Below are 27,984 nucleotides of genomic sequence, written 5' to 3'. Positions count from 1 at the left end.
CGACCGTACAGTAGAAACGGTCGCACGTCTCCGTTCACACTGCTCGATTATCGTACGAAAACCCGATCGCATACGATTATCGTACGATAATCGTGCAGTGTATGGGCACCTTAAGACTGGGATGCCATTAGACTTCATGTGCGTGTAAAGGCATGCTTCCCAATACTGTCGGCAATATAGTGTACATGCACTTCCACATTCTGTGACTCTTTATACCATTTTCAACATTTATTTTTTATAGGTTTTTTCCAAACCGGTGTTGTAAAATAATAAATGCCCCCCTTGCATTTTATTGCTGAGAATGAAAATTCATTAAAACTAAACTCCATTTCTGAAATTGCTTATTCTGAATTCACAGCACACTTCAAGATTCTCAGAGTGTGCATTAGAAACTACAGCACACAAGCTGCTTCATTTCCTGTGCGGTGCGATCAAAATGCTACAAGCACTATTTTGATCGCATCGCACAGGCACAATGTGCCTCGCGATCCCATTCGGCGGATCGCATTGCAGCCGGAGGGCGTGGCTACGGCGCCATTCACTTGAATGACCCGCCACGCCCCCTCCTACCCCACTAAAAAGTGAGCCGGCCGCAATGTGAGGCAGTGCGTTCCAGCCAAAATCGGGCCGGAACACACTGCATCTAGTGTGACTGAGCAAATACCATTCAAATACATTGGACGCAGTTTTGCTCCGGTCTGTAACTGCGCTGCACCTGCTCCGCGCTTGGTGTGAACAAGGCCTTAGTATTGCTAACAATTATTGAAACATTGTTCTGTGCATGATTGGGTATTTGAGTGGAAATTGAACGAGGGTTCGATGAAAGCATGAAAAAAAATCTAACGATAATGGATAGGTGTATGACCAGCTTTACTCTTCTTTCTGATATTCTCGATTGTGGAAGGGCCCTCAGTGTCCCCACTTACAATGCAGGACTGCTAGTCTTGCATTTTTTGTGATGTCACAGTGGGACTGAAGAACAGGCACCAAAGAATAGCAGTATATGGGGAACAGTCACACAGGCAGGAGGAGCAAGCGAGAATGACGGATAAGTAAAGCTGCTTTTGTGAAGGTACCATAGACAAAAGAGCCCAGTGCTCAGCTTTAAATGGTAAAATATCCTGTCTCAGAGCAGGACAAATAATTCTAGATATCCGATATCACAGCTGGCACCTTCGTTTTAATTTTTTCAGGATAGGTATGTCAAAATCGGAACAAATAGGGGGCAGAACTGATTGGAATTAATCTAAAAATGACCACACTTCACTTTAGCAAAGATCAGAGCACTTCGATACCTAACATCATTGCAACAACATGTTAAAAAGGGCCCTCCTCAACACATTTTCTGAAGTCTTAAGCTGCAATATTACAAGAGTGCAGCATTTACCAGCTGGATATCCACAGAAGGTCACACTAATGGAGTGGACCAAAAAACAGTAGTTTGCTATGAAAAACACCTGACTCCTCAAAATTCCCTGCTGACTCCTTGAGCCCTCGTTCACACCTGAACGTTTTGTAGCGCGTTCTACGCTCGACGAACGCTCTACAAAACAAAAATATAAATCCCATTGTATTCAATGGTCTCGTTCCCACCTTGGCTTATTTCCGCCCGTCCCTAACGCGCTACAAAACGGCCCACGCCTGAAAAGGTACAGGTACTACTTTGGGCCATTTTGTTGCGCGTTTCCATTGGGCTACAGCCAAGTAGCCTTCGTAAACGCGCAACTTTTTTACCGCGAATCGCGGTTAAAAAACACGCGACAGATGCGCATATGCAATACGCCTAGGTGTGAACGAGACTTGAGAGAATGGATGACTCCTGAAATCTACATGAATCGGTCGACACTAGACTAATTGCTGGCCATCTTTTCACGCTCCAAGTAAGATCCATTGGTTTTAGGCTGTCTGCAAGCTCTGGTAGAACCCATGAACATCTGAAAGCCTTCAGGTGTAGACAACAATGTTATGTCTATAGATTTCTTACTGAACATAAACAAGCATTACAGATAAATCGTGGGACACCAAAGATGACAGGATAAGACACGACAGTCACCACTCTTTGTAGCACTATATTCTGTCGGTGTGTTTTAGGAACAGAAAAAACGTGGAAATGTATGCAGGCCTTACATGCACCAACAATGTCTGCATCTGCAATGTGTGGTAACTGGCCTGATATTGAAGCATGCAAAGCCATAAAATACCAAACCTAAAGAGCATACAGATATACAGAAAAATGTGTTCCAATATGCAGCCAGAAGAATATGCAGCCACCGTCTGTGCCAACCCGGAAGAAATTATTTCCTTTCTATTGAGGTGTAAGCTTGTGTCTTCCTCTTGTTATGTTGTCTTTTTATAGAACTAATAAAACTTTTCGTAAACGAAAAAATAAAAATATACTTCTTGACTGCTAAACTGTAGATGACATTTGTCACCTCTGTTGTCCAGGAGGCAGTAACCAGACTAAAGCTGGGTACAGATGTGTTCCATTGGTGATCCTATCCCCTCGACAGAAAGCGATTAGATTAGCTAATGCCAAAGGAACATGTTGGAAATTCTTCAGCCCAGTGCAGCCAATCAGCTGCAAGCACCATTTGGGTATTCCGACAGCGGATGGCACCGCTATGAGAATGAGAATTCACCTATCCACACTGTTAAGCGCAGATGGAGGAATCAGTTATAGTATCTTACTTCAGCCCACTCTACTTAAGAGCCAGCGGGCTCTAGTGGGTAAAGGATACTGATATCTGGACTGCTACTGGAGGATTGGAAGGCTTACTGGAACTGCAGTATCTGACAAGATAGCACACTGTCCTGGGCAGACTCATGACTATGGTTTTAGTGTGCTACTGAGAAAAAAAAAACACTATCTCTGCTATAAACATGAAGTTTTGGTTCACTGGCCACTCGACAGCTATGATTTCATAATAGAATAGTGTTTTCTCTTTTTAAACTTGTCAAATTGTGACTATAAAATGAGCAAACAAACAGACTTGGCCTTTGATCCAGTATTTGTATCATTACAAGCACGATTACTCCATCAACAAAGATTCACTCATTCATTCACAGCACGAATGAATGTATCTCAGCCAATTACATAAGGTGGAGAGAGCTTGCCAATACAGAATTAATAAAGCCTGCTGGAGACCTGAGCATCCGCCATCAGGCAGAACTTCAGCTGACCTGGAATGTATTTGTATTACACTAGCAAATTGGGACAAGCTTGGAACAAAAAGACACATTTCAGGCTGGGAGGGGGGATTCTGTTCCGTTATATCACAAATAGGACATATCATGTCACCACCTAATAATATATCATATATGCCATGTATACAAACTATGCCGGGACTTGTAGTGCTCAGCTGTATCATATACACAGTCTGTTCAGGTCAGATTTGGGGCTTTAAGTCTCAGTCATACAACCCCAAAAAAAGTTGGGCCGCTGTGTAAAATCTACATAAAAACAGAATGCAATGACTTGCAAATCTCATAAACCCAAAATGTATTTACAATAGAAAAAAGCATATGAAATGTTTAAACGTAGATTTACCCATCTATTGCCACAAAATGCAAGTACGTTCAGCATCCTCGAACAATACCTCGGCACACTTACATCACCAAGTACCCTCCTCTTCCAGCGATGCGATGTCGCCATGGGCTGAATGTGCACAGTGCTTTGCACATGCGCCGCAGGCAAAATGCATTTAGTAAAACATTTGTTTACCATTTCTTCTGTCAAAAATGTTTTACTTTTTTTTTTAGTTAACTTTCACCTTCACAATCAGTAAATCAGCTTTAAAACAAGTCCTCAATGACCTCGATAGCTGGTAGCTCTGCTCCCCCTTCCCAGAGCACCTGGCTCGGCTGGGAGGGGGAGTGGAGCTGCTGAGAGAACAGACTTGGATGGTCACAGCTGGACCTGCTGGGTTTATTTAAAATGTAGCTACACCAAATGGGCTTCTATTGTCAAAATCTTCTATCCCACTCCTAATAATCATACCGATCTAGAAGTTTTTAAACATACTAAACATGCTCATAGGATGGACTTCATCAATGCACCGACACAATTTCACTCAGCCACATGAATATGCACTTCCTTCTGTCACAACTCTCCCAAAGCCTGCCTTCTAAACTACAACTCAATATCAGAACAATGCGACACTAGTAATCTAGTAGTGTATGTTACAACACAGAAAAGGTCGATTAGAAAATGTACTTTTCAGTTTAAAAGCTGCAGTTGAAAATTCAAGCAAATTGCTTGCTGGAAGCAATGCATGATAGGATGTAAAGTCTGGAGAAATGGAGATTGCATGACATCAAGCAGCAGGGAAAGAGGCACAAAGCATACTGGGAAGTTGATGAAGGTGATGGGCAGACAGAAGGCAGTACTCCGTACATAAAATAAAACATTTTTCATGTAAGCTTTGATTGCATTCTGAAAAACAACTCTAGTATGTATTCCTATCACAATGCTGATGTTCACATTGAATATCACACCCCCTAAAAAGAATGCAAAATCTCGAAGCACCCCAGACTAAAATATAATGGATTTTAAGGGGGAAAACCAACACAAAAAGTGTGATACCTCCCTTTACATCAAAGTCCCCCCTTCAAATCAGAATCCCCTCTTTACATGAGAAGCCCCCTCCCCTTCATATCAGAGCACTCCTTTCCCATCAGAGTCCTACCATCACAAAATTTCAAAGCGTCCCTGAAGAAGCCAAAAGGCACCCCAGTCTGCCAGGGTACCCTGGTTGAGATAGGCTGTTGTAGAACTCCTTCAAATAAAACCTGACTTAAGAGAAATAGGCTACTGTTGGTCACGCCCTGAAAATGCTAAATGTTCCCCTCTTATGCTGATCCTCTGACTTCAATAACTTCCGCGAAAGTGACCAAGAACAATCTCAAGAATCAAGAATGAATGTCAGGATTTACGGCTAAACTCTGACTTCGTCTGTGGCATGTGTCTTCAGACTATATTCAAACTGGAAGATCAGCCAATCAAACAGGTAAGTAGCATATTTAAAAGTAGTATGATAAGGGCAGCCTACATATTTCTCTGCTGACAGTTTTGTCCGACTTGTATCCCTTCACTCATGTGTGCTCCGATTTCTGTACACTGTGGGCCCTGGCTTGATGCTCCATGGAGGAACAGGTGCAGGACACATTAAAGTGATAATAAACTTTCATTTTATTGTTTTATCATCATGAGGGTCAGACTTGATTGAACTTCCATTAGTTTCCTCTCTAGTGGTTCCCAAACCGCTAGCCCCCCTCCCTGTGTGTGCGGGTGTCTCCATCAGCTAGTCACCTGCAGAGGGGACACCTGTGCGTGCGTGTTCCCACACCTAGCTGCGAGCATCTTCCTTGTCCCGGCGGAGGAGATGACTGACCGCAGGTAAGTGTGTTACAGAAAAGGTACTGGGCGTTTTTTTTTACCTTAATGCGGAGAATGCATTATAGCCTTTAGGAAGACTTTAGAGGCACGGGAATCAAGGAGTGTATGTTACAACACAGAAAGGGTCGATTAGAAAATGCACTTTTCAGTTTAAAAGCTGCAGTTGAAAATTCCTGGGTGCCTAAAGCCTAAATCTTAATCACACACTTGGATTTTATCAGTTGGAGAAAAATACTTGAGGCTTTTTCTATTTCTTGACACAGAAATGTAAATCGTTCATTTATTTCAAAGGAAACTTGACATGAAAGAACAGCAGATGCTACTATTACTGACCTCGTCTTAGCGCCACTTGCCTTACTTTCATATTTTTCTAGCGCAAACCAAGTATGCAGATCAGAAGTTTTGACAGCTGTTGCAAGCTTGTTTCTGGTCACAGCCTTCCTGAAAGCACTGAAGCCAGAGATAGCCAGGAAAGCAGCATTTTTTTATGTGGTGCTCAATAATGACAGCCCACATTGCAGTCCCATCACACCCGCCTTGTGGTTTGAATCGGACACATGGAAAACGATTGTTTTCTATGTGTCCTTGCAGTGATCTGCATGGTGTGGTAAAACATAGGTCATCACAGTATGTGTGAATGAGTCCTAAAAGTCCAAAATCCAGTGTACCCGTCGCACTCCTGACCGAATAATACCCTTGGAGTTGGGTGGGTGCCAAAGTGACTGCAGATGCCTCTGCAATCCAAGATAAGTGTATATATAAAGTCACTCGCACTGGAATAGAATTTAAAGTCAAAAACGGTTTATTGACTCGATTGCTATCACATCATATAGAGACGTTTCGGAACAGCAGTCCCTTCTTCAGGCAAACAGAATGTGAGCCCTAAAAGTATGACATTTGTGATTGAGACACCAGTACATCTATTTGAGTGACCTCATTTTTCTATATTGCAGTCATGCAACACAATCTGGTCACCAACCTGCCCCAGAATGTGATATAATGAATGAATAGAAGTAGACCGACGAGGTCTGCTTTTTACTATTCTGTGAGCATTTAGAAAATGCACTTTTCAGTTTAAAAGCTGCAGTTGAAAATTCCTGGGTGCCTAAAGCCTAAATCTTAATCACACACTTGGATTTTATCAGTTGGAGAAAAATACTTGAGGCTTTTTCTATTTCTTGACACAGAAATGTAAATCGTTCATTTATTTCAAAGGAAACTTGACATGAAAGAACAGCAGATGCTACTATTACTGACCTCGTCTTAGCGCCACTTGCCTTACTTTCATATTTTTCTAGCGCAAACCAAGTATGCAGATCAGAAGTTTTGACAGCTGTTGCAAGCTTGTTTCTGGTCACAGCCTTCCTGAAAGCACTGAAGCCAGAGATAGCCAGGAAAGCAGCATTTTTTTATGTGGTGCTCAATAATGACAGCCCACATTGCAGTCCCATCACACCCGCCTTGTGGTTTGAATCGGACACATGGAAAACGATTGTTTTCTATGTGTCCTTGCAGTGATCTGCATGGTGTGGTAAAACATAGGTCATCACAGTATGTGTGAATGAGTCCTAAAAGTCCAAAATCCAGTGTACCCGTCGCACTCCTGACCGAATAATACCCTTGGAGTTGGGTGGGTGCCAAAGTGACTGCAGATGCCTCTGCAATCCAAGATAAGTGTATATATAAAGTCACTCGCACTGGAATAGAATTTAAAGTCAAAAACGGTTTATTGACTCGATTGCTATCACATCATATAGAGACGTTTCGGAACAGCAGTCCCTTCTTCAGGCAAACAGAATGTGAGCCCTAAAAGTATGACATTTGTGATTGAGACACCAGTACATCTATTTGAGTGACCTCATTTTTCTATATTGCAGTCATGCAACACAATCTGGTCACCAACCTGCCCCAGAATGTGATATAATGAATGAATAGAAGTAGACCGACGAGGTCTGCTTTTTACTATTCTGTGAGCATTTATAAATCGTCAACCAACAGCACTGTGCAAAGAAAGACAGCTCTGAGCTCCATGTCTTTCCAAATGTTGACAGCAACTGTGCATGGGATTACACACAGCCAGCATCAGGACAGACTGAAGTATTCATACAAATATGTAAAAGAAAAAAAAAATGGTTTTTCATTTATGAATACGTAACTGGATTACAGGGATTGTTTAACTGCTTGGAGGTCAGAGGTGGTGAGCTTTTCATTATTGAGTTTCATCTACCAGACTATAACTCCCCATAACCATTGACTTGCTTTTATTTTTGAAGCATTTAAAAAAGGTATCTGCAAATGATATTAATAGCAGGCATGAGCTAGGCAGAAGAGTGAACACCATCACAGATGTATTATTTTCTCTAGTATGCATAAAACAAAACAATTTCCTATGCTTGAGACTGTCTGAACCACTGTTTCAGAAAGTCACCACTCTTCTGCCATGCATTAGACAAAGAAACACACTCTCTCTATTAGGGATTAGGAGATTATTTTAAAAGGAGAACTATGGGGTTAAGTCTTTTCCCCATAGTTCTCCTTAGAGTAACGGGAGGACACAAACTAGCGTCCTCCTGTCACCCTAGGCTCAGTATACCGCGAGCTGTAGCTCACGGTATACTGAGATGCCGCAGTATACTGAGACGCCGCAGCTGAAGCGGATCCCGACAATTGTGCCGGGATCCGCCCAGCTGCGTGACTGACAGCTAGCTCTGCCTATCTACAGGCAGAGCCAGCTGTACCCGCCCCCTCCCCCGTCCGTTCCGCCAGTCAGTCAGCGCTGGCGGATCTGAGCGGGGAGGGGATAATCCAGCCCCTCCCCTGTCACGGCAGAGAGCCGTGACAGGATCGAGAGTCGAGTGAACGCCGGTATGTGTTCGCTCACCTCCCGATCTACTGAGCTGACCTGTGACAGTCTCATTGTCACAGGACGGCTAGAACTATGAGGCGAGTGAAAAGCACTCACCTCATAGTTCTCCTTTAAGGTTAGTTTTGTCTGCAATCAAAGAAAGTAGAGGAAAACAAAAAGCAAAGTGGTGTGTGCATAGATGTGTGCAAACCGGTTTTAATAACTACATTGTTAATCTTAACAGAAGTGTGGTTAACATGGACTTCAAACGGTGAAAAAAAATATCAAAATAATTCAAGGGGTGGACAAGGCAGGAACCAAGCAGTACGGTCTCATTACCAATGGCCCATTTGATAGAGCCAGATATTGTGTTCTTAGGTTCATAAACAGAATAGATTGAGAGCGCTATTACTGTAAAAAACTCACTCACGTTTGTGAGTCTGCAATCCGCTGCTGTTTAAACACAGTGTAGTGGTGACGAAGGGAGCTCAGAGCAATATGAGCGGGTAGAACTCTGTGTGTACGGTGGCTACGCGTTTCGAGGCGCAGCCTCTTTGTCAAGCCTGGGTACGTGGTGAGAACGAAACTGCGCCTCGAAACGCGTAGCCGCCGTACACACAGAGCTCTACCCGCTCAGATTGCTCTGAGCTCCCTTCGTCACCACTACACTGTGACTAAACAGCACTACAGGACCGCTCTGCCTTCAGAGTCACCTGACCCTCGGACGTCCCCTCTGTCTCTCTCTGCCGCAACGTCTCAGCCTCACCAGCTGAGTCCGTGCAGATGACAGCATTTGCTCCTACCACCAGATAAGGTCCACCCAGGCACCTACCCCTTTTCACATCATCTGCCTCAGCCAGACTACGTTTGAACAGGGATACCAGTGGATCTCCCCGAGACATGGTGACATCCAAAACGTGAGTGAGTTTTTTACAGTAGTAGCGCTCTCAATCTATTCTGTTTATGTTGGTTATCACAGGGTTCCTCCCCCTGATTTACATAGAGCTTGCACACTTTATAACCATTTCTCTAGCAGCTGTTACCCCATGTAGTGCGCTCTTCCATTTTTATTGCTTCTTTAGGTTCATGCAATTGTCCAGCTTTGCTATAAAGACCATTCTTAAATCCTGTGATCATACTGGGCCTGTTTGCTTTTTTTCCTCGCTTTTACCTAATCAGTTCAGAAATCCACTTTGTACGTTGTACACAACACAAATGGTCATTTGCAGTTTTCGTTCAACAGCAATGTGGATTCACAAATGAGTAAATTAGTCTAAACTGATGGAGGATTCGACGGCTTCCCTTTATGGTAAACAAAATAAATGCATTACTACCTGTTATGCTTGAATGAGGTTTACCAACTCCTCAGACTACCTTCATATCGGCTCTTCCTAGAAGTGTGTCAGAGGGTTTTGGGTGCTTGGTTGGGGGGTAGCTGTGTGTGGGGTTCGGACCCCTCAGACCGAGACACATAGGTTCGCTCTCCCTTGCTTTGCCTCCCTCCTGTCTATACATGGGACTTTGTCGTGGCTCCATGTATTTTTCTGTTCCCTCCGCGTCTTTTTCGGTTGAGATGCCTTCTAGTGCTATTCTTTATTACTGCTTTTCCTCTTCTCTTTTTATCTCTCGTTTGGAGTTTGTTCCCTGTTCTCATTTAGCTTTTCACTTTGTGTCGTTTATGTATTAAAAGTGAAATGAAAGAGCTTGAGATGCCAAACCTCCTAGCTACCCAGTTGACCCTGGCTGTCTTTGGAACGTAGTAAGTGGGGTTGTTTCTCTTTTTTGTTTCTGTATCCTCATGTTGGTTAACATCTGTATGTGGCAATGATGACCTATTAACGTGGACAATTTTCTGTATACAGTTTTTACATCGGTTTCCATTTGTCTTCATATATAAAAAAAAATTTGAAAAGAAATGGCAGTCCCTATATTCCTCTGTACAGAATTTCTGTAACCATCATCATTATGGTTAAGGTGGACCTTTACCCCATTTCACTAAAAATCACATCAACATACAGCTCCGCATGCCAATATGAAATCATCGTATTACTTACAAATACTATTTTCTTCTTCCTGGTTGAGGGAGGCACTGGTGATGTAACCCTGGCCTCACATATGTATCCTGGGAAGGTTACAGCACCAGTGCCTTCCTGGGTAAACGGAAAAATCTTGCAAGAACTCTGGGGAAAGACATTTTTCTGTGAGATGAGCCCTGTCACACATTCCAGGAGGCAGAACCAAAGTTCCAGGAAGTAAAGATGGGATTCCTCTGTCCTTATTGAAAATGGCCACCGTGAGAAGAATGAGGAGAAAAATAAAAATAAGGTATGGAAAGAATAAAAAGCCGGCAATAATCTAGTTATCTGTTTGTAGAATGCCATTACTAAACATTTCTAAAGGCTACTTTATTGTCATTTTTAAGATAAGAGTAAAGTTCCACTTTAAAGCATAACTAAACCCAAGAAAATGGGTGATATTGTAGCCTAACAGTCCTTAGACGTGGTGACTTCAGTCATTTTCATTTCTCAAACCAAGAACAATTTAGCAAGTACACAAAATACCGGTTCATTTTGCCAGAAATGCTGTGTCCTCATCCTTTTCCTTTAGATTAACTGACTGGAAGCAAAAACAATGCAATTGTTTGCAATGTAATGGAAAATGTAAAGGCAGACATGTTTGAAGTGCAGCTTGTGTAGTGACTATGGCTAGCTCTATATAGTGGAAAAATGTGGAGCGACAGGAAGGGGCTCATTTATAAACCATTCTCACAGCTCTTCGCTGTGCAAACAAGATTTACAGATCGACTCAAGAAGCATAGGAATGTCCTCTGCTCCATCTAATGGCAATACACTGTGGTGAATCTTGTGTACACAGCAAAGAGCCGTGCAAACAGATTATAAATCAGCCACAAAGTGTGTTATCCAAGGTATTACCAAGTGGAAATGAGAACAAAAAAAGGGAAACTAATGCAGGCACCCTATCCAATGACTCCTATGCAACATTTTTGCTTTTGGGTTTCGATAAGCTTTAAGCTATATAACAAAACAAAAAGAAAGCTGCAGTGTCACCGACTGTATGATTCACCAGGCAACCGGTTAACATGCACTGTTCTCGTGGCACTCCTCTGCCCATTTAATGCCTGATTATTCTCGAAGAAGAAAAACAACCTAAAACAGGAAGAGCAAAAAAATATACGTGAAATGGGCCACATTTCTACATCACAAACGTTTTCCTGTTCTTTGTAGGTAATGAAAATGGCCCATGAATGGACAGTGTTGAAGTGATCTGGCACTGCATGCAAGCCGTCTAATGACATGGCATTACTGCACCTGCTGCTGTCAGCCCAGGAAGGAAAGACAGATCAATGTATTGCTGTGCAGAGGATGACGTTTCAGCTAAACCGGCTGATGGCTCTTATTGCTTACAATAATGTTTGTAAGCAGTGCTGGCTGACTGGGAGCTTTTCTTTTCTTTACATGTTGTCTGTACTTTCCTCCTTTCAACCTCACCCCATAACTTGGCTAAAGAATTGCACAATACGTCTGTACTCGGGAAAGGCTCCTCCTGCATTCCTTCCTTAGTGAGTTATGAGCGGTAACAATAGCACTATACTCTATAAAGGTGATTCTAACAGACAGGTTCCAAAAAAAAAGAACGATAAAAACATATGTCGTCTAAAACCTATTAAATCGTGTCTTTCAGACCTGCCCAAGTCTATTTCTAAACATGTCTGCTTACTTCTAATGCATCTGAAAGGTTGTGGAGGAGAAACAGTGTTACATAACAAAATCTTTTGTTTCCTATACCTGTAGCCAACAATGTCGGTATGTTTTCCTACAAGGGACTATTGGCTTCCTGCTTTTCTGCTCCTGATTTCACCAGTTTACAAAGGGAATGGTAAGTGCTGCTTCATGTATGTTTTAATGCGGCTCCCTTATATTTGTTCTACAGCAAGAAATCAATTTCTCATATTCCTAAAGCGCTGGCAGTTGCTGGCCATATCTGTGTTAATGAGGCCTAAAAGAAACCATTAGCAGACTGCAGTCTGGTTGTACAAAAGAGCTGTCTAAAAATTTTAGTACATGTAAAAAGGTTAGGCACATACAGTTGAATTTATTACAAATGAAAGTTGTACTGGGGAGCATTGTTTTGCAAAACACGGCAGATTTCATTAAGGGCTGGTTCACACTATAGCGTTGCACTAAAGGTACAGTATCCATGCATTTAGCACACACTATTGCACATCACAACACACTGCATGCTAGGTGTACTTGTGCGTCGCATTGCCTTTCAATCTGAATGGCGTCTTCCAGTATGTGTGCGGTGCAACACAGTATCGCAACAGCATGTGCTGCGGTGCTGTATAGTGCAAAAAAAAACAATTAGTGCATGCATATTTTTTCTTACCGCAATGCATGCTATTCAGGCACCCTGGATTGCAGCGCAACACATGCACGGATACAGTGCCTTTAGCACAAAGCTATAGTGTGAACTGGCCCTTACAATTTTCCTGCAGATAAAAATTGACAGCTTCTGGAGTCCGCGAGACTGGCTGTGTAGACCTCAATGCTTCGGTGCAGGGAGGCAGGTGATGTGTGTCATGCTCTCTAACCGCTAGAAGTGTCATGATTTTGACATATTGGTCCCTGAAATCTAAGTGGTTGGAGAGCAGCAGTAAAGTTTAGGCGCTGGAAGGTGTGTAGGTGTTCTCTATGTCATTGAAGTGAATGCCACAGCAGCCACGCCCCCCCCCCCCTGTCCCGTGCGTTCTGCAAAAAAAGTGCTTGCAGTATTTTAGCAGAAAGCACTGGACCGGAACGCAGGCACACATGTGCCTGTGTTTCGGGTGATCGCACTACAGACGGGGGCGCGGCTGTGGTGCCATTGACTTCAATGCACCGCCACGCCCCCTCCTGCTCCTGAATGCAGGGAGCTGGCTGGCTTGCGTTCCAGAGGCTGAACGCACTGGAACACAGAGTTTGTCAAGTGAACCGGGCCTTAGTTTTACTTGCCTGACCACTGGATTATGGAAGAGCATTTCATTGTTGAGGTTCTTACTAAAATCCCCTTCTATAAACTTCCAGAACACATGCACCATGTTGTATTGATTGCCTTGTTCCTTTTTTTGATTACAGGCATTTATATACCAAAAAAAACTGATTGGCTCACAGTGAAAACCTTCAACTTGTCAGAGTTCTGCTATACGTCAGGCTGAGGAAAGACAGGTCTCACGTAGTTATACTAGCAGTACTTTTAAATGCATTTCACTGACAGTGTGACTGACTGGAGCACCTTTGTCAATAATCAGGTAATTCAGGGGTTCATTATGAGTAATAATGAGTGCCAGTATGCGTCAACTAGGCTTGAAAAATAGCTGCAAAAAAAAAGAAGGAAAAGGACTGCGGATTGTGTTTGAACTCACAGCCAAAGTAATTGTAGTAAGGGTATCAGAATGCTGAGCTTACATCACATCTGACAGTATGAGATGAAGTAAACCTAACAAAGCCATCTAAGAAACCATCCTAGAATCTCACATAAAGTGCTGCTAGGGATAACTGCTTATTATAACTACTGTCCTTTACATTCAAATAATGGGCTCAGTAACCAACCTTCAGTTTTCCACTTTATTAGGCTTCATTCACATTTGACACTTGTGGTTTTGCCCTCCATCTGCAGAGGAAAATCTGTCAGGCTAGATGTTGTGTGTATGCGTCTAGATGTGGTAAATGATGTGCGTTTACATGTGTTTAGATGCATCTGGTTTGGGGTGGTCATAATAATCTGGCCACTCAGTGTATATACATGCATACATAAAGATTATTTCCAGCAACAGCTACATCTTGCATCAGATGTACAGGATCTGGAGTGTTTAGTCCCATCCTCACAGAACCACAGACAAAACAAGATCTATGGATAACCAAAAACAGGCACGTGCCTTCTCATGTCATGGAATTGCATATTTCCTCACCGATACGCCACATTCAATGAATCCACCTTACACATATATGACTGACCGTTAATCAAAGACTGACCAAAAGCCCAAAATGTTGGAAGCATTCTGCAAGTAGGGAAATTAACTGAGGATGTTCAGATACCAAGTACCGTACTCAGTACAAGTACATGAACAGATAATTTTCCACCTCCAACACTAGAGAAAAACTCAAAAGTTAGGAGGCAGCTATCATTTTTAAAGGAGCACACGGAGCTCCTGGGAATTGTGTATCCCTGCTTTAATGTATAATTTGTGACAGACAGATTTATTGATGCCCCGATACCATTTTTTCCAGATCAAGTACTGATACTTGTCCAAGTACTCACAGATACAAGTACGGAAACATTTTTGTTTAGCGTCATATGACAGTTTTTCTAAAACAATACAGACCAATGATTTCAGGACAGTGGTGGGATGCCAGAACAAGGTCCCAGCTGCAACCGTTGCAACCCTGGTAGTTCTCGTGAAAATGCCAAGTTCTAAAGATTAACAAAACAGTTCTATATTTGCTGATCAGCTTTCAAAAAGAGCCCACTACAAAAACAGAAGATGCAAAGTTTAGTATAGTTTTTTGATGGTTCTATAAAAGTGCTAATGCATGAACGCCTTAAATATATCCTCATGATGCTAAGCCCAGGCTGCTGTTGAAAGAACACAACATAAACTTGTATGAAAGCTGATGCGTTTCTACCATCCTCTTTGAAGTGTGGCTACAGCCTGGTATATGTAAGTGATCTCAATTTAATTTAGTCACAGTTGTAAAGTCCCAGCATATAGTGTCCACTTATAACATCAGCATTGTAATAGGTATACATACTAGAGTGGTTTTCATAATGCAATCAAAGCTAACTTTAAAAAAAATCTCGTATGTAGCGTGTGCTGATTTCTGTCTGTCCCTCATTTTCATCAACTTCTGTGATTCTCAGTGTGCTTTCTGTCTCTTTCCCTGCTGTTCATTGTAATGCACTCTCAACTTCTCAAGACTACATATCCCATCATGCATTGCTCCCAGCATGCAATGTTACATTGTTTAGACATTGAGTTGTAGTTCAGACAACAGGCTCTGTGAGTTGTTACAGGGAAGTACATATTCACACGGCTGCGTGAAATTGTGTCAGTGCATTGAGGCAGTACATGCTAGGGGCATCTTCAATAAGTACGTTTACAAACTTCTAGATCCAAATGATTAGGAGTGGGATAGAATTTACGGAAATTCAATACAGTAATACAGAGTTATGTTTATTTTTTGACCATAGTTGCCCTTTAAGTCAGGGGTGGACACATTAATATGGAAATTAGGAGCCAGCATATTTTTTTCTTTTAGGAGCCAGCTCCACTGACAACACCTAGAGAAAACCTAAAAAGTTAAGCTGGCCATACACTATGCGAAATCCCCACAAAATCGCACTGCTGTCCGCACCCCTTTGGTCGGCATCCCTTGATCACCTGATTTAGGAGCCGGTCGGCATAGCTTCAAACAAACAGAGCGGGCAGCCAATGAGCTGCCAGCTCTATTCGGGTATTCTGACAGAGGCCGGCGGCTGCCATCAGAATACACTGAAGACGCTCTCACTCTTAAAAAGGAGAACTATGAGGTGAGTGCTTTTCACTCACCTCATAATTCTAGCCGACCTGTGACAATGAGACTGTCACAGGTCGGCTCAGTAGATCGGGAGGTGAGCGAACACATACCAGCATTCGCTCACCTCTCAATCCTGTCACTGCTCTCTGCCGTGACAGGGGAGGGGCTGGATTCCCCCCTTCCCGCTCCGATCTGCCAGCGCTGACTGGCGCAACGGACGGGGGAGGGGGCAGGTACAGCTGGCTCTGCCTCTAGATAGGCAGAGCCAGCTGTCAGTCACGCAGCTGGGCAGATCCCGGCATAATTGTCGGGATCCGCTTCAGCTGCGGCGTCTCAGCATACCGCGAGCAGCTACAGCTCACGGTATACTGAGCCTAGGGTGACGGGAAGACGCCAGTTTGTGTCCTCCCGTTACCCTAAGGAGAACTATGGGGAAAAGCCTTAACCCCATAGTTCTCCTTTAAGTGTTGGAGGAATCTGTAATGTTTTCTTTATTCATCCTGCATGTTGAAGGAAGAAAATATTACAGTGTATAGCCAGCTTTAGGCACCGGCTGTAATTTTCTTTTTTTTAATGGAACTTCAGCTACTCGACTCCTGGGATTTGGGCAGCCCTGCATTAAGCCTCACCAAAAAAGCATTCTGCATACACAAATCGTATTGAGCTAAGAGCTCTATGTACATATAGGAATTCTACCGAATATTGATATGTCTACACGGCAGCAGCTGCATTCATACGGCTACATGACAATGTGGTGCATTTGCATGTTACAACCATCCACATTGTTAACATACACAAAGGTTTGAAGGCACCCTCATCATCCTGTAGGATAGGCATGGCTATGAGTGATGGTCTAGACCAGTGACATCAATGGAGCGTAGCAATCAAACGCTGTTGCATTTGCTAAATGAGTGGTACTGAAGGAGGCCTTTAGTGGTCAAAAAAGTTTGGGAGTGGCCCAGAGCCTTTTGGTTCTTTTCCCCTTCCTCCGCATCACAAGGGTATCACACAGTTGCACCACCTAAATGCTCAAATAACACAATGAACTGACAAAAATACCAGCTCGAATTTCCATAGCCTAAGCAAAAAAAAGAAAAGGCTTTAGTGGTGCTTCAGTAGTGATCATATTATTCCTACTTAATACTGCTGACATTGCAGCAAGGGCTACACGTTTCTATGTCTGTCTATTCGGCCACAGGAAATTAGTCTGCATGGTTGTTTTAATGCTCCATCCAGATATCAGAAAAACCAATGCATCAGCCCAGATCAATGAGTGAAATGGATACACCACATTCGTCTCCCTCCAGTAGTATGCACCAGAGATGTCTATGGAGGCATGTTTGTAGAGACATAAATTAGCAGACAGAAAGAATGACGATGGTATGTGCAGATAATCTTCTACATCTTTTCCACAACATACCACACGTACATCATGGAAATAGGAATTTCTTTTCATTCTTCCATAGTGTGCACTTCTATTTTTACTGTGCTAGGACAAATCAGAACAGAGAAGTAAACATTTGTCTTACAGAATCAAGCAGCTCCTAGCCAACATATTTAAGGCTGTGTGTCTGATCTGCGTTGAAACCCAACCTTCAGGGACTTGTTTTGACACGATTAAACGTCAGGTTTCCAGACAAAGAATAGGAGCTTTGTTCTGTACAGTTGTGGTGTGTAGTATTTATGGCAAAAGGAATATCGCCCTCAGCAAGAGAATGCTGAAAAACGCAGGTGCTACAACATGCACTGCTCCAGATAGGCAGCTTAATTAAACTTCATGACTTCAGGAAAGCCCTAAATGACCTTAAAAAGTTCAGGAGAACATAAAAATAAATAGGAAACCTACAGCAAACAATGAACAGGACTGTTTGGCTTGAAAATATATTTTCAAGTTATAGAAAAATGCTAAAGTCGTTCCCTTCAGTACTTAAGTGTATCACTGGAAAAAAAAAAAAGTCATGGTCCACCTTGCAGTACAGTTCCTAACAACTTCAAAAACTATGGGGGGACAAAAGCCAAATGTGTCTTTTATACATATTTCATCAGAACCGATGCTCTAGATTGGCTGACATTGGAGGGAACATGGAGTAGGTGTTTCTGCTGGAAAGCTATCTCAGCATTTCTTTAATCGTTTATGAAATAAAAAGAAACCTGTGGAGAGATCATATGGATACTGCCAATGCTGAAATTCTAATTGCCTGGCTGTCATGCGGTTTCAGTACATTCCGAGTCATTGACCTGTAACAAGTATGCTTGCTTCTTTCACATGGGCCACGACCATTCCCATCAGCAGGAGTTCCACGCACAGATCCCATACTGATCAGAGCAGTATGAAACAGATGTCACATCTGTGTCCTTTCCCTTTTCTCCTCCATATTGCGATGGAGGGGAAAAAAAATGAACTAACCAGACCCATGTAAGGTCTGTTTACATCTGAATAACTACAATCTGTCCCGTTCAGGTCCGCCAAAACAGAACTCTGTTCCGTTTTTTTCTAAATACCTAAATGGACTCGGAGGTATCCGGAGGTAAGTGGACAAATGTCCATTTACATCTGACTCCCCATAGATCTAACATTGAGACGCCAGATAAACTGACAGGTAGACCTGATTGGAACATTGAGTGAAAGGGGCCTTAAAGTGGACTACAGACTACATGGAGGCTGTCCTTTCCTTCTGAAAATGAACCTGTAATGAGAAAAATATGAGGGCTGCCATTGTGGACTTCCCCCTAATAAGAATATTTGCTTGGCTGTCTTTGGATGTAATGCTTTGTCATTAACCCAATTAGAAATTAAAGACTATTCAAAGGCAAATTAAAAAAAACACTTGTTGGTCTGCCAGAAATGCATTTAGCAATCAAGTCCAGTTGCGGGTAGACCACACAGTATTTCTATGGACTGAGTGGTGTCAGCCCTGTCCAGCTGACTTTTGATAAACTATTCAATCCAACCCATCCTCTGGTCTCTATAGCATAAAGGCTCATTTTTCTCTACTGGTTTCTTTAAGTAAACCTAAAGTCAGGCTTGGGTTTTCATGTTATGTGCAATGCATGCTATTGTAATGACTAAGCGCAAGAGTTTCAGGTATTTGTGACCCATGAAAGAGGTCACAGTAGTCTCCCCAAAACAATGTCAACACCCCCCCCCCCTCGGACCAATTTTCCCTTTCTTTAAGCATGAACAAGAGCTCCAAGGATGACACAATCATGTAAACTCTGTTGACTGCACATTAGCCTTTATGACTATGTGTTATAGAGGGTTTTACACCTCAGTCTCCTGCTGCACCTTGTAACCCGACAAACATTTTATGATAGTCCTAGCCAGTGATCGCTGAGGGTGACAAGGAAATGCTTTCTTTCTGCCTGCAGTAGACTAATGATCTCATTCTCCCAGATGTTCCACTGAGGCAGACACTTGACTGGAGGTAAAGAACTACTTTTATATACAGTATTCTTAAATTATACTGTTGTGTATTGTGAAATGCCAAAAATGTATTCATGTAGATTTCTGGAGCTACTCGTAGGTTTGCTTCAAAGTGAACCTGTGCTTTTCCTATTCAAAGCAAATCTGAACAAATCACAGGAATTCTAAAGTTCTCTCTAGCAGTTGTCAATGGAGCTGGCTTCTAAAAAAAAAAACCTGCTGGCTTCCGATGACTAATGAATTCCATATTAATTTGCCCACCCTTGGTTTAAAGTCACCCTCCCCAGCAGAACATACCTTTCCTTTGCTCCCTGCCACTCCATTCAGCTGCTGGAAGCAACACCCTGACTGCAAAAATGGAGCTCTCCATGCGACAGTGCTGGGACAATACCAAGCACCAGTGTTGTCACAAGGAGTGACTAATAGAAGTCACCAGCACTTAATATTCTGCAAGAAGTGTAAGCACTTTTATTGATCCGTCACATGCGTCATTAAAGGAGAACTATGGGGTTAGGGCTTTTCCCCATAGTTCTCCTTAGGGTAACGGGAGGACACAAACTAGCGTCCTCCCGTCACCCTAGGCTCAGTATACCGCGAGCTGTACCTCGCGGTATACTGAGACGCCGCAGTATATCGCAAGCTGCTGCTCGCGGTATACTAAGACGCTCACGCAGACCCCGACAATTATGTCTGGATCTGCCCAGCTGCGTGAGTGACAGCTGGCTCTGCCTATCTAGAGGCAGAGCTAGCTGTACCCTCCCCCGTCCGTTCTGCCAGTCAGCGCTGGCGGATCGGGGAGGGGGGAATCCAGCACCTCCCCTGTCACGGCAGAGAGCCGTGACGGGATCGCGAGGTGAGCGAACGCCGGTATGTACATGCTGTATGGAGTGCAGGTGATTCCTTGATACCTGTTACAAGGAGTGAGTCGCATGCTTCTCTGTAGCCGGAAGTACTGAGTATTGTCTTGCTTAGGGAAGCTAAACGGAGCCATGGCCGAGTAAAAGTGCTGCTGAGGAGAAGGACATTAAAGGGAACCTGTGTTTCTGTGCTAGGCAGCACAGATTTGGATTAAGATGGTTATAATACAGAGGAGAAAAGTTTGAAACAAGCTAAGAATACATTGTTTCTGCCAACTCTCAACACTTGTTCTGGTTATTGAAGATTCTTCTCCCGAATCAGCATAAGAGCCTCAAAAACAACATTCTTAGCAACTCCGATCTCCCAGCTAGCATAATCTGACTTTGTTCCTGATCTGTTTCTGGTATTTGGCCTCAAGAATTTACCTAAATAGCCCCCATTATTTGACTCCATTTATACATTGGCTAAGCAGACAACAGTCCACTGTAAGGAAGTAAAGAGAAGAAGAACTTGGCTGCATTGCTGGAGCTGTCCTTGTAAAACGCTTTTGATTCACACTTCTGAGTGAAGAGTGTCCTTGAAGTTACCAAATGAGGAAATAATTGTGTTCTTTTTTCTGACATAGCATTGTCTTTTGTATCCTGCATTAATCCCTTAGCTAGAAGGAGAATTATTAATAAAACTAAAATAAATATTCCTGACATCTGAAATAGTAATGCTATTCTAATTTGATGATGTTGCAATGAGAGAACTCCTGAGTGGTTTAAGGCACAACACATCCAGCACATTACCAAAAGAACAAACACTAAAGTCCTGTACAGTATAAAATGTTAAAAGAACTCGGGGTGTTTTCATCAAGCCACCTATACTGGCTGTTCTCCAACGTATGGATGCCGTGCCAACTACACTATTTCTGGTTGTCCATAGCAACTAATCAGAATCCTTCATACATTTTTACCTGCCTGCAGAAATTATACTTAGTGGTTTCTACAGGCGAAAAAAAAATGTTCCTATAACATAATCTTCATACATAAGACCCCAGGAGCATGCTAATGCTATACACGGAGGCTTTCTTGCCAACCCTCTAATATTGGTATGAGGAAAGTTTATATAAAGCCAGACAGTGTTTTTTTTTTTAGCTTTGAACAGTTTGGGGCATAGGTTAAGATGCCTGTTGGGTATTTTCTTTTATTCTTTGTGTCCTAAAGTAAAAAGAGAACTCTCCAAGGGGAGGGGAGGAACTGGTGTCACTATTGGAAGATTTCCCTTCACCCTTCTGTTCTTGTGAAAACTCAAAAATGTTGGCTGGGCCAATCCAAGAGACAATGCTCACAATGACAAACAGAGGGTGGGAATCTCCCCAGCAAAGAATCAGACAATAAAAACCTCAAAAGGTTGTTTAACTCTTCCACACTTGATGCAAAATAAAAATAACTTTTGGCTTGACATGCACATTAAAAATATATGTCACAACTAGGGATGTCCCAATACCGATGCTAACATCAGAATCGGGCCCGATACAGGGCATTTTGACAAGTACTTGTCAAAATGCCCCGATGCATACCGCCGAAGCTTGCGCTGTTTTTTTTTGTTCTTTTTCTACTTTACCTTCCGTGGTCGGGTCCTCTGGGCAGGCTGAGCAGTGTCAGCACCAATTCAGAGATGATTTGAGGATCTACAGCCGAGTTATACACAAATAAGATACATTTTTGTAACTAGTTAGGGTTCTCGAATGCATTTTTAAGCTTGAACTCCTGAGTTTCATGTCAGTTTAATAGATGCACGCCCCTAACTACCTGCGACCCCTAGACTGGACTGACGTGCAATGACAACTTGATGAACTATGAATGCAACACAACAGTATACAACAATCATTTGCTTTGTGACTTACTTTATGTGGGTATTCACAGAACACAACAGGAATGCACGCATTCATTAGGAAGCAAACTAGAGTGTTCATGGCCAGCTTCAGAAGCTTTTTCCAAGTCTACAACACCAAGACATACTCCCACGTATCTTGGCAGAACATATTTTAACAAATCTACAAGTATGTTTATTTAATGACATTCCACAATGCATAATCCCTAATACTAAATTAATATTTCAGGAGCTGATAAAAGTTAGTAGTTAAGTACAATGACTTCCCTACATGGACCAGAGAACCACTCTGAGCAAGTATATGGATTTTCTGTACAATGATCTGAATTACAAATATATATAGATATATATATATGTGTAAATGTAAAAAGAGACAAAGCCCTGAAACAAGAACTAGGGAGTGTTAGTGGGTATACTGATAGACCACACATGCTCCAAAGAGGGGAAAAAGTCAAACTGTGATATCTGAAAAGCCTCATATATGAGGAAAATGTGTCTGTCTAGTCAATGCTTTAGCTGGGATCCATCATCAAAATTAAATCTCACATTGCTCAAGGCAGCCTGATCTCATGGCTGGCCCATGTCTGCAATTTAATAGCAGCGCAGGCAAAGGACCATTTTATTTTTGAAATCAGAGATACAGACTACAGACAGATTATGCCTGAAACAATACGAAAGGGGTGCAAATATCTCTTAACCTGCAGTCCAAACAACCAACCAACTCAGAACATAGGAAGCAGCATTCAGGCTCCTCAAAGTATTTTCTACACAACAACCACCACGGAAATAAAATATAAATACAATCATATCAGCTGAATAACCTGTTGTAATCAAAAAACTATCTGATTTAAAAAAAGAATAACCTGTTGTTGGATAGAAGACATTTTGCTGAAAAAGAAAACGTCTACAAAGAGAGGCGCTACCATGTCTGATGGAATTTACGTCACAAGTAATAAAGAACTCCAGGCAGAAATAAACCTTGCAGCAAGGCTCCCACTGTACCGCAAGGCCTAAGTGCTTGTATTCATGTAAAATAAAGTTACTCACTCATACGTCGGACCTGCCTGGCCTACCTGTCCTTGCAGCCTCTCTCCTAATCTGCTCCGGTGATAGAATGTCCCTTGGCGTCCTCAATGTCCAATACACTGCATAGGACAGGGGTAGCCAAACTCCGGCCCTCCAGCTGTGGTGGAACTACAAATCCCATGAGGCATTGCAAGATTCTCAGAGCCACAGACATGACTCCCGGAGAGAGATGCATCATGGGATTTGTAGTTTCACCACAGCTGGAGGGCCAGAATTTGGCTACCCCTGGCATAGGTTGTGATGACTCACAGGTTCTTAGACTACTGGGAGCTGGGGGGGTGCAGAGAGGCTGCAGGGACCGCGCCAGCAACCAGATGTGTCCGAAGTTCAGGTGAGCATGCTTTGTTTTTGCACCCTAGACGAAAACGGTCACTTAACCCTTGCAATGTGGCCATACTTTAAGCACTATATAACCTATCTACTGAATGGTGCGATAGCTGCCAGCCTCAACATGACAAAGAGGTGAAAAAGGAAAGAATGTATGGGTCGTGTAATAAATATAAAATATATAGATCAGTGGTGGACAAATTCATATGGAATTCAGGAGCCAGTCTGTCCAATCCACGAGTCAGCAAGATTGTATTTATTTATTTTTTAGGAGCCAGCTCCAATGACAACTAGAGATAACGTCACAAATTTGGTACCAGGTGTAATTTTTAAAGGTGCATTGGCTACCTGGCTCCTGGGATTTGTCCAGCCAGATATAGACACATACATTTAACACATCTAGAAGCAGCGAATACAAGTATCAATTTGTGTGTTCTAAAAGAAACAAAAGAACATGACATTTTACACGGCAAGGTGCACAGGCTCAGACGCCTTTTGTTTACATAGACTACATCTGAAGTGCTGTGACCCTCACCATGGAGAACCTTGCACAAAACGCATGTCTACGGCGAGTATCAAAAACCAGCACATCCGTCCATAATTGCCTGCTTTCCCAGACCACACTCCTCTCATCAGAAAACTCAGCTCTCATTCACCAAACATTGACTTCACTTCTAGAAATTACGACAAGCACGTACAGTCCATGATACTCCCAGCACACCAATCACTATAAATACACTGAGGATTGCTCACTGATGTATACGTGCTGCTGTTCTCCCATCTCCACAACTCTTAGAAAATTACACTTTATATAGTAAATCAGGTCGAAAAAACCATCTAGTTCAACCAATACAAAAAAAATGACGAATTAATACATAGGAAACCTTTATAGACAAAACTCTATACCCACCAGTGCTCCAGAGGAAGGCAAATAAGCCTTCATAAAGCATGGGCCAATTGTTCCAACAGAGCAAAAAGATTCCTTCCTGACCCCCAAAGGCAGTGGTGGCGAACCTTGGCACTCCAGCTGTGCCAAAACTACAAATCCCAACATGCATCTGCCTCTGGGAGTTAGGTCTGTGGCTGTCAGAGCCTTGCAATGCCTCAAGGGACTTGTAGTTCCAAAACAGCTGGAGTGCCAAGGTTCGCCACCACTGCCCAAAGGCAATCCAATATTCCCAGGATCAACAATCTCTGGAGTTAGAATGTTAATATCCAGTTACTCTCCACACATTTAGGAAAGCATCCAGATGTTTTTAAACAATCTACCTAACTGGCATGAATGAATCCCACATTTTCACCGCTCTGACTGCACAGAAGTGCATTTTGTGTATGTTGAGGTTCTGCATCCTTATTCTTTGGCTTCCGTTCGCAAACTCCACATCGGTGACAAACACAACCATCTTCCCCGCTCTGACACATGGTCGTGTCTTCCTCTAGTCAAGATCGCGGTTTGATTCAGTTGGCGACCAGAATCGTGGAACGAGTTAAGTTCGTGAAACGAGGTACCACTGTACTGCCCCTTAAACACTTCTGCTCAAGGGTGAATACATTGTAGTTGATAACCTCCATGTACAGACTTTAGTGCACGTTTTCAACAAGTATCATTTTCTGGGTCAGTCTACACGAAAATCAGATTGAACCACATGACAACCTTCAGTTCCTGTGGAAATGGCAGGTTCTCTCCACAATAGAAAGTTAACTTGATTTTAGTTTTAGAGTAGGCAGGGATAGAACCCATCACATTGTTATTGCTTAATCCTCCTGTCCCACCGCACTCCTGACAGGACAAAAACCCAAATCCAACTGGGTGGGTGCAGTGGTGACAACGGATGCCTCCGTGAAATGTAGATAGATGAAAGTAGTCACTCGCACTCCATGATATTAAAGTTAATGCTGTTTATTGACGGAGATAACACACATCCCCTCGGCGACGTTTTCGAGACCATGCGGTCCCGTCCTCAGGCAAACAGAGAGTGTTCTCGAAATGCCGCTAAGGAGATGTGTGTTATCTCAGTCAATAAACAGCATTGACTTTAATATCATAGAGTGCGAGTGACTACTTTCATCTATCTACATTGTTACCGCTGCCTGTACCTCGGAGGTGACCACCGCCTTTGGGAGTCAACATTAGAGAAAATCAAAAATATCTGAAGTTGTGAACACTTATGGTCACAGCTAAGAAGGGATCCCCTCTCACTTACTGCTATGGCTATAGGACAGGAAGTGAAGGGAAATGTCCCTGATGGGACACAGATGACAAATACAAAATCTGACTGGTATTTTAACCAGAGCGTGTCATAAATCAATAGCACTCCAAACAGAGTTGTGTCCTTGTAGAATGGGGATGCTTGCAGTGATGACACTGAAGGCACCATGTGAAAACTCCAACGTAAATATCAGATAAGTGCTGGTGGTTATCTGATGTTTACAATATATTTTAACCATTGCTACTCATATCCAGAATGAAAAAAAGGAATACAACAGCCGGCAGTGCAGATTCCTCCAATCGAGTGACTGACAGAGAAATCTATAAGTGTATGGCTAAGCCTCAGACATACGGTAAAGTATGAGCAGAGGTAAGGACTACCATGATGGAGGAAGTACCAGCAGGTGAATGACTCCAGTCAGACCCGAGTATGGATGGGTTTACTCTTGTCTGAGCTGCCTGGGGCTCTGACTTCCCTAAACACAGGACAGAGAGCTCACCTAGCTGTAAACACCCCCGCCCCCCTCCACACACCGAGCTCAGTGCCCTCACAGAGCAGCCATCCACTCTCCACCATGTATACACTGTGTATAGGTAACCTCCTACCCTTCCTCAATGTCTGCACCCTCCTCCTTCCCCAGCCCTCGCTCTCCCGTATACACACACTATTATCCCTCTCCCCTCGCTTACCGTTCGTCAGACTGGGGCCGCCGAGCAGAAGGACGTTGATAGTGACGACGAACAAGGCCGGTAGCTCCGCCATAGTTACCAGCGCACGGCGACCACTAACTGCGCGACCACAAGCGATCCAGACAGAGCAGCACTACGGGAGCGCGCCGCCCAGCACGGCCTCCTTTCACCTGTGGAACGCAAAGTCTGCGTCCCACGCCTCCTTCCAGGCACGCCCCGCCCGCACAGCGAGAAGGAGAACGCAGGAGCGGATTGGCTTTTTGCTAAACCCCGCCTATTCCAGAAAGCGGGTGGAGCTGGGGCTGGTGACGTCAGGCGAGGAATCTTTTGTTTCGACTCGGTGGGCAGCGCGATTTCGGGTCCAGTGTGGAGCGCGCCTTAAAGGGGCAGCGTAGGCTGGTGCTGGCTGTCTGCCGGCATTTAATAAAGCGCCTGGCTGTCTGGGCCCTGCCTGCAAATAGACACATGCCCAAGTCTGCTGCTCATGGGGGCGATTGAGGCCAGCTTGCACACCGGCGGCTCGCTGTGCCTGCTGGGAAATGCTGTGGCTGGTCCCTCGTGCTGGATTTGCGCCTTTGTGCGGAGATTTCAGTAGTTTGGGATCTGTAGTGTTTACTATCCCTGGATGACAGCCCTTGGGTCATGTTACTGCAGCTGCTACTGTGATGAATGTGTTTTATTTGGAGGTGAAAGAAGACTTAAGAGAAGACATTTTATATAGAGAGGGGCAGGGGAAGTTAGAGGAAATTAAACTTGTATTTTTAAGGGTGAGAATTGTAATACATTCTGTGGGTTGTAGTTCTACTATTAACAGAAAGCTACATGTTTTATTCACAAATTCATTAAAGAGAACCATAGGTAAAACTTTTTTTGTTAGAATTTGGAAGGGTGGAAACACCTGAAAAGTCATTTATATTACTTTGTGCCATTGAGGAAATTTACTTTCTGCCCCTGAGACACAACAGGAAGTGTCAGGAAGCTCCTAAAGTGAGTTCCAAAGGAACTTAGTTGCCTTTGGAGCAGGAGTCCTAATTGGATGATTTCCCCCCACCTCTTGTTCTGGGGACAGCTGTACAATTTTGGATTTCCCCTTGGTGACAATGGTCAGCAGTACAGAAAGAGAACCAGTAATACCAATTGACAGAGGGTCTAACTTCCCCATTTTATGTAAAGCTAAGACAAGTTTAGCCTAGAGCTGCCACCCTGTTTGCAGTGGCGTGGATTGGTGGCAAGTGCATCCCTTCTATGAGGTGAGAGGCATGTGCACAGTTTTGGCCAGTTTGCCACCATCCGGGTCCGTGAGACCACCGTTTCTTAACCTTTTTTTTTTTTTTAATCACACCACCTTTTAAATGCATGCAAAATCTAGAGGCACCCCAGTATAACATTTTAAAAGCATAAATGAAAAACATGACACATGTTTGCCCTTCTCCAAGATCAATACCAAACCCTTGTCCTAGACAGAAGTCTGGTATGGATTTAAGGCTGGACCAGAGGCTAAAAAAAAAGATGACATGGAGGTTCCCCTTTCAATCAGAAGCCTTTGGTCACATTAAAGTGCCCCTCTGCCATGGTGGCTGCACCATGACACCCTACTTACATAGGTGTCCCACCCTTTAACATCAGAAGACCCCTTCACATCAGGAGCCCTTCTTCACATCAAAGTTTCCCCCTTTCGCATCAGAAGACCCCCCCCCC

General features: G+C 43.2%; 1 protein-coding gene across 1 annotated transcript in view; it reads right to left on the bottom strand.

Annotated features, from left to right (window-relative positions):
- The window catches only part of ACVR1B (activin A receptor type 1B), a 50,517-nt gene extending 24,046 nt beyond the window's left edge, over positions 1-26,471 (bottom strand). The window contains exon 1 of the mRNA XM_018570384.1: positions 26,287-26,471. Within this exon, the coding sequence (XP_018425886.1) occupies positions 26,287-26,359 (73 nt within the window). The 5' untranslated portion in view covers positions 26,360-26,471. The remainder of the gene's footprint in view (positions 1-26,286) is intronic.
- Positions 26,472-27,984: the final 1,513 nt, after the last annotated feature.

This window comes from Nanorana parkeri, unplaced genomic scaffold, assembly GCF_000935625.1.
Source record: "Nanorana parkeri isolate BGI_ZX_2015 unplaced genomic scaffold, ASM93562v1 scaffold1526, whole genome shotgun sequence".
Taxonomy (NCBI): domain Eukaryota; kingdom Metazoa; phylum Chordata; class Amphibia; order Anura; family Dicroglossidae; genus Nanorana; species Nanorana parkeri.
The sequence above is the reverse complement of the archived record's forward strand: the minus strand, read 5'-3'. Positions and strand labels throughout refer to the sequence as shown.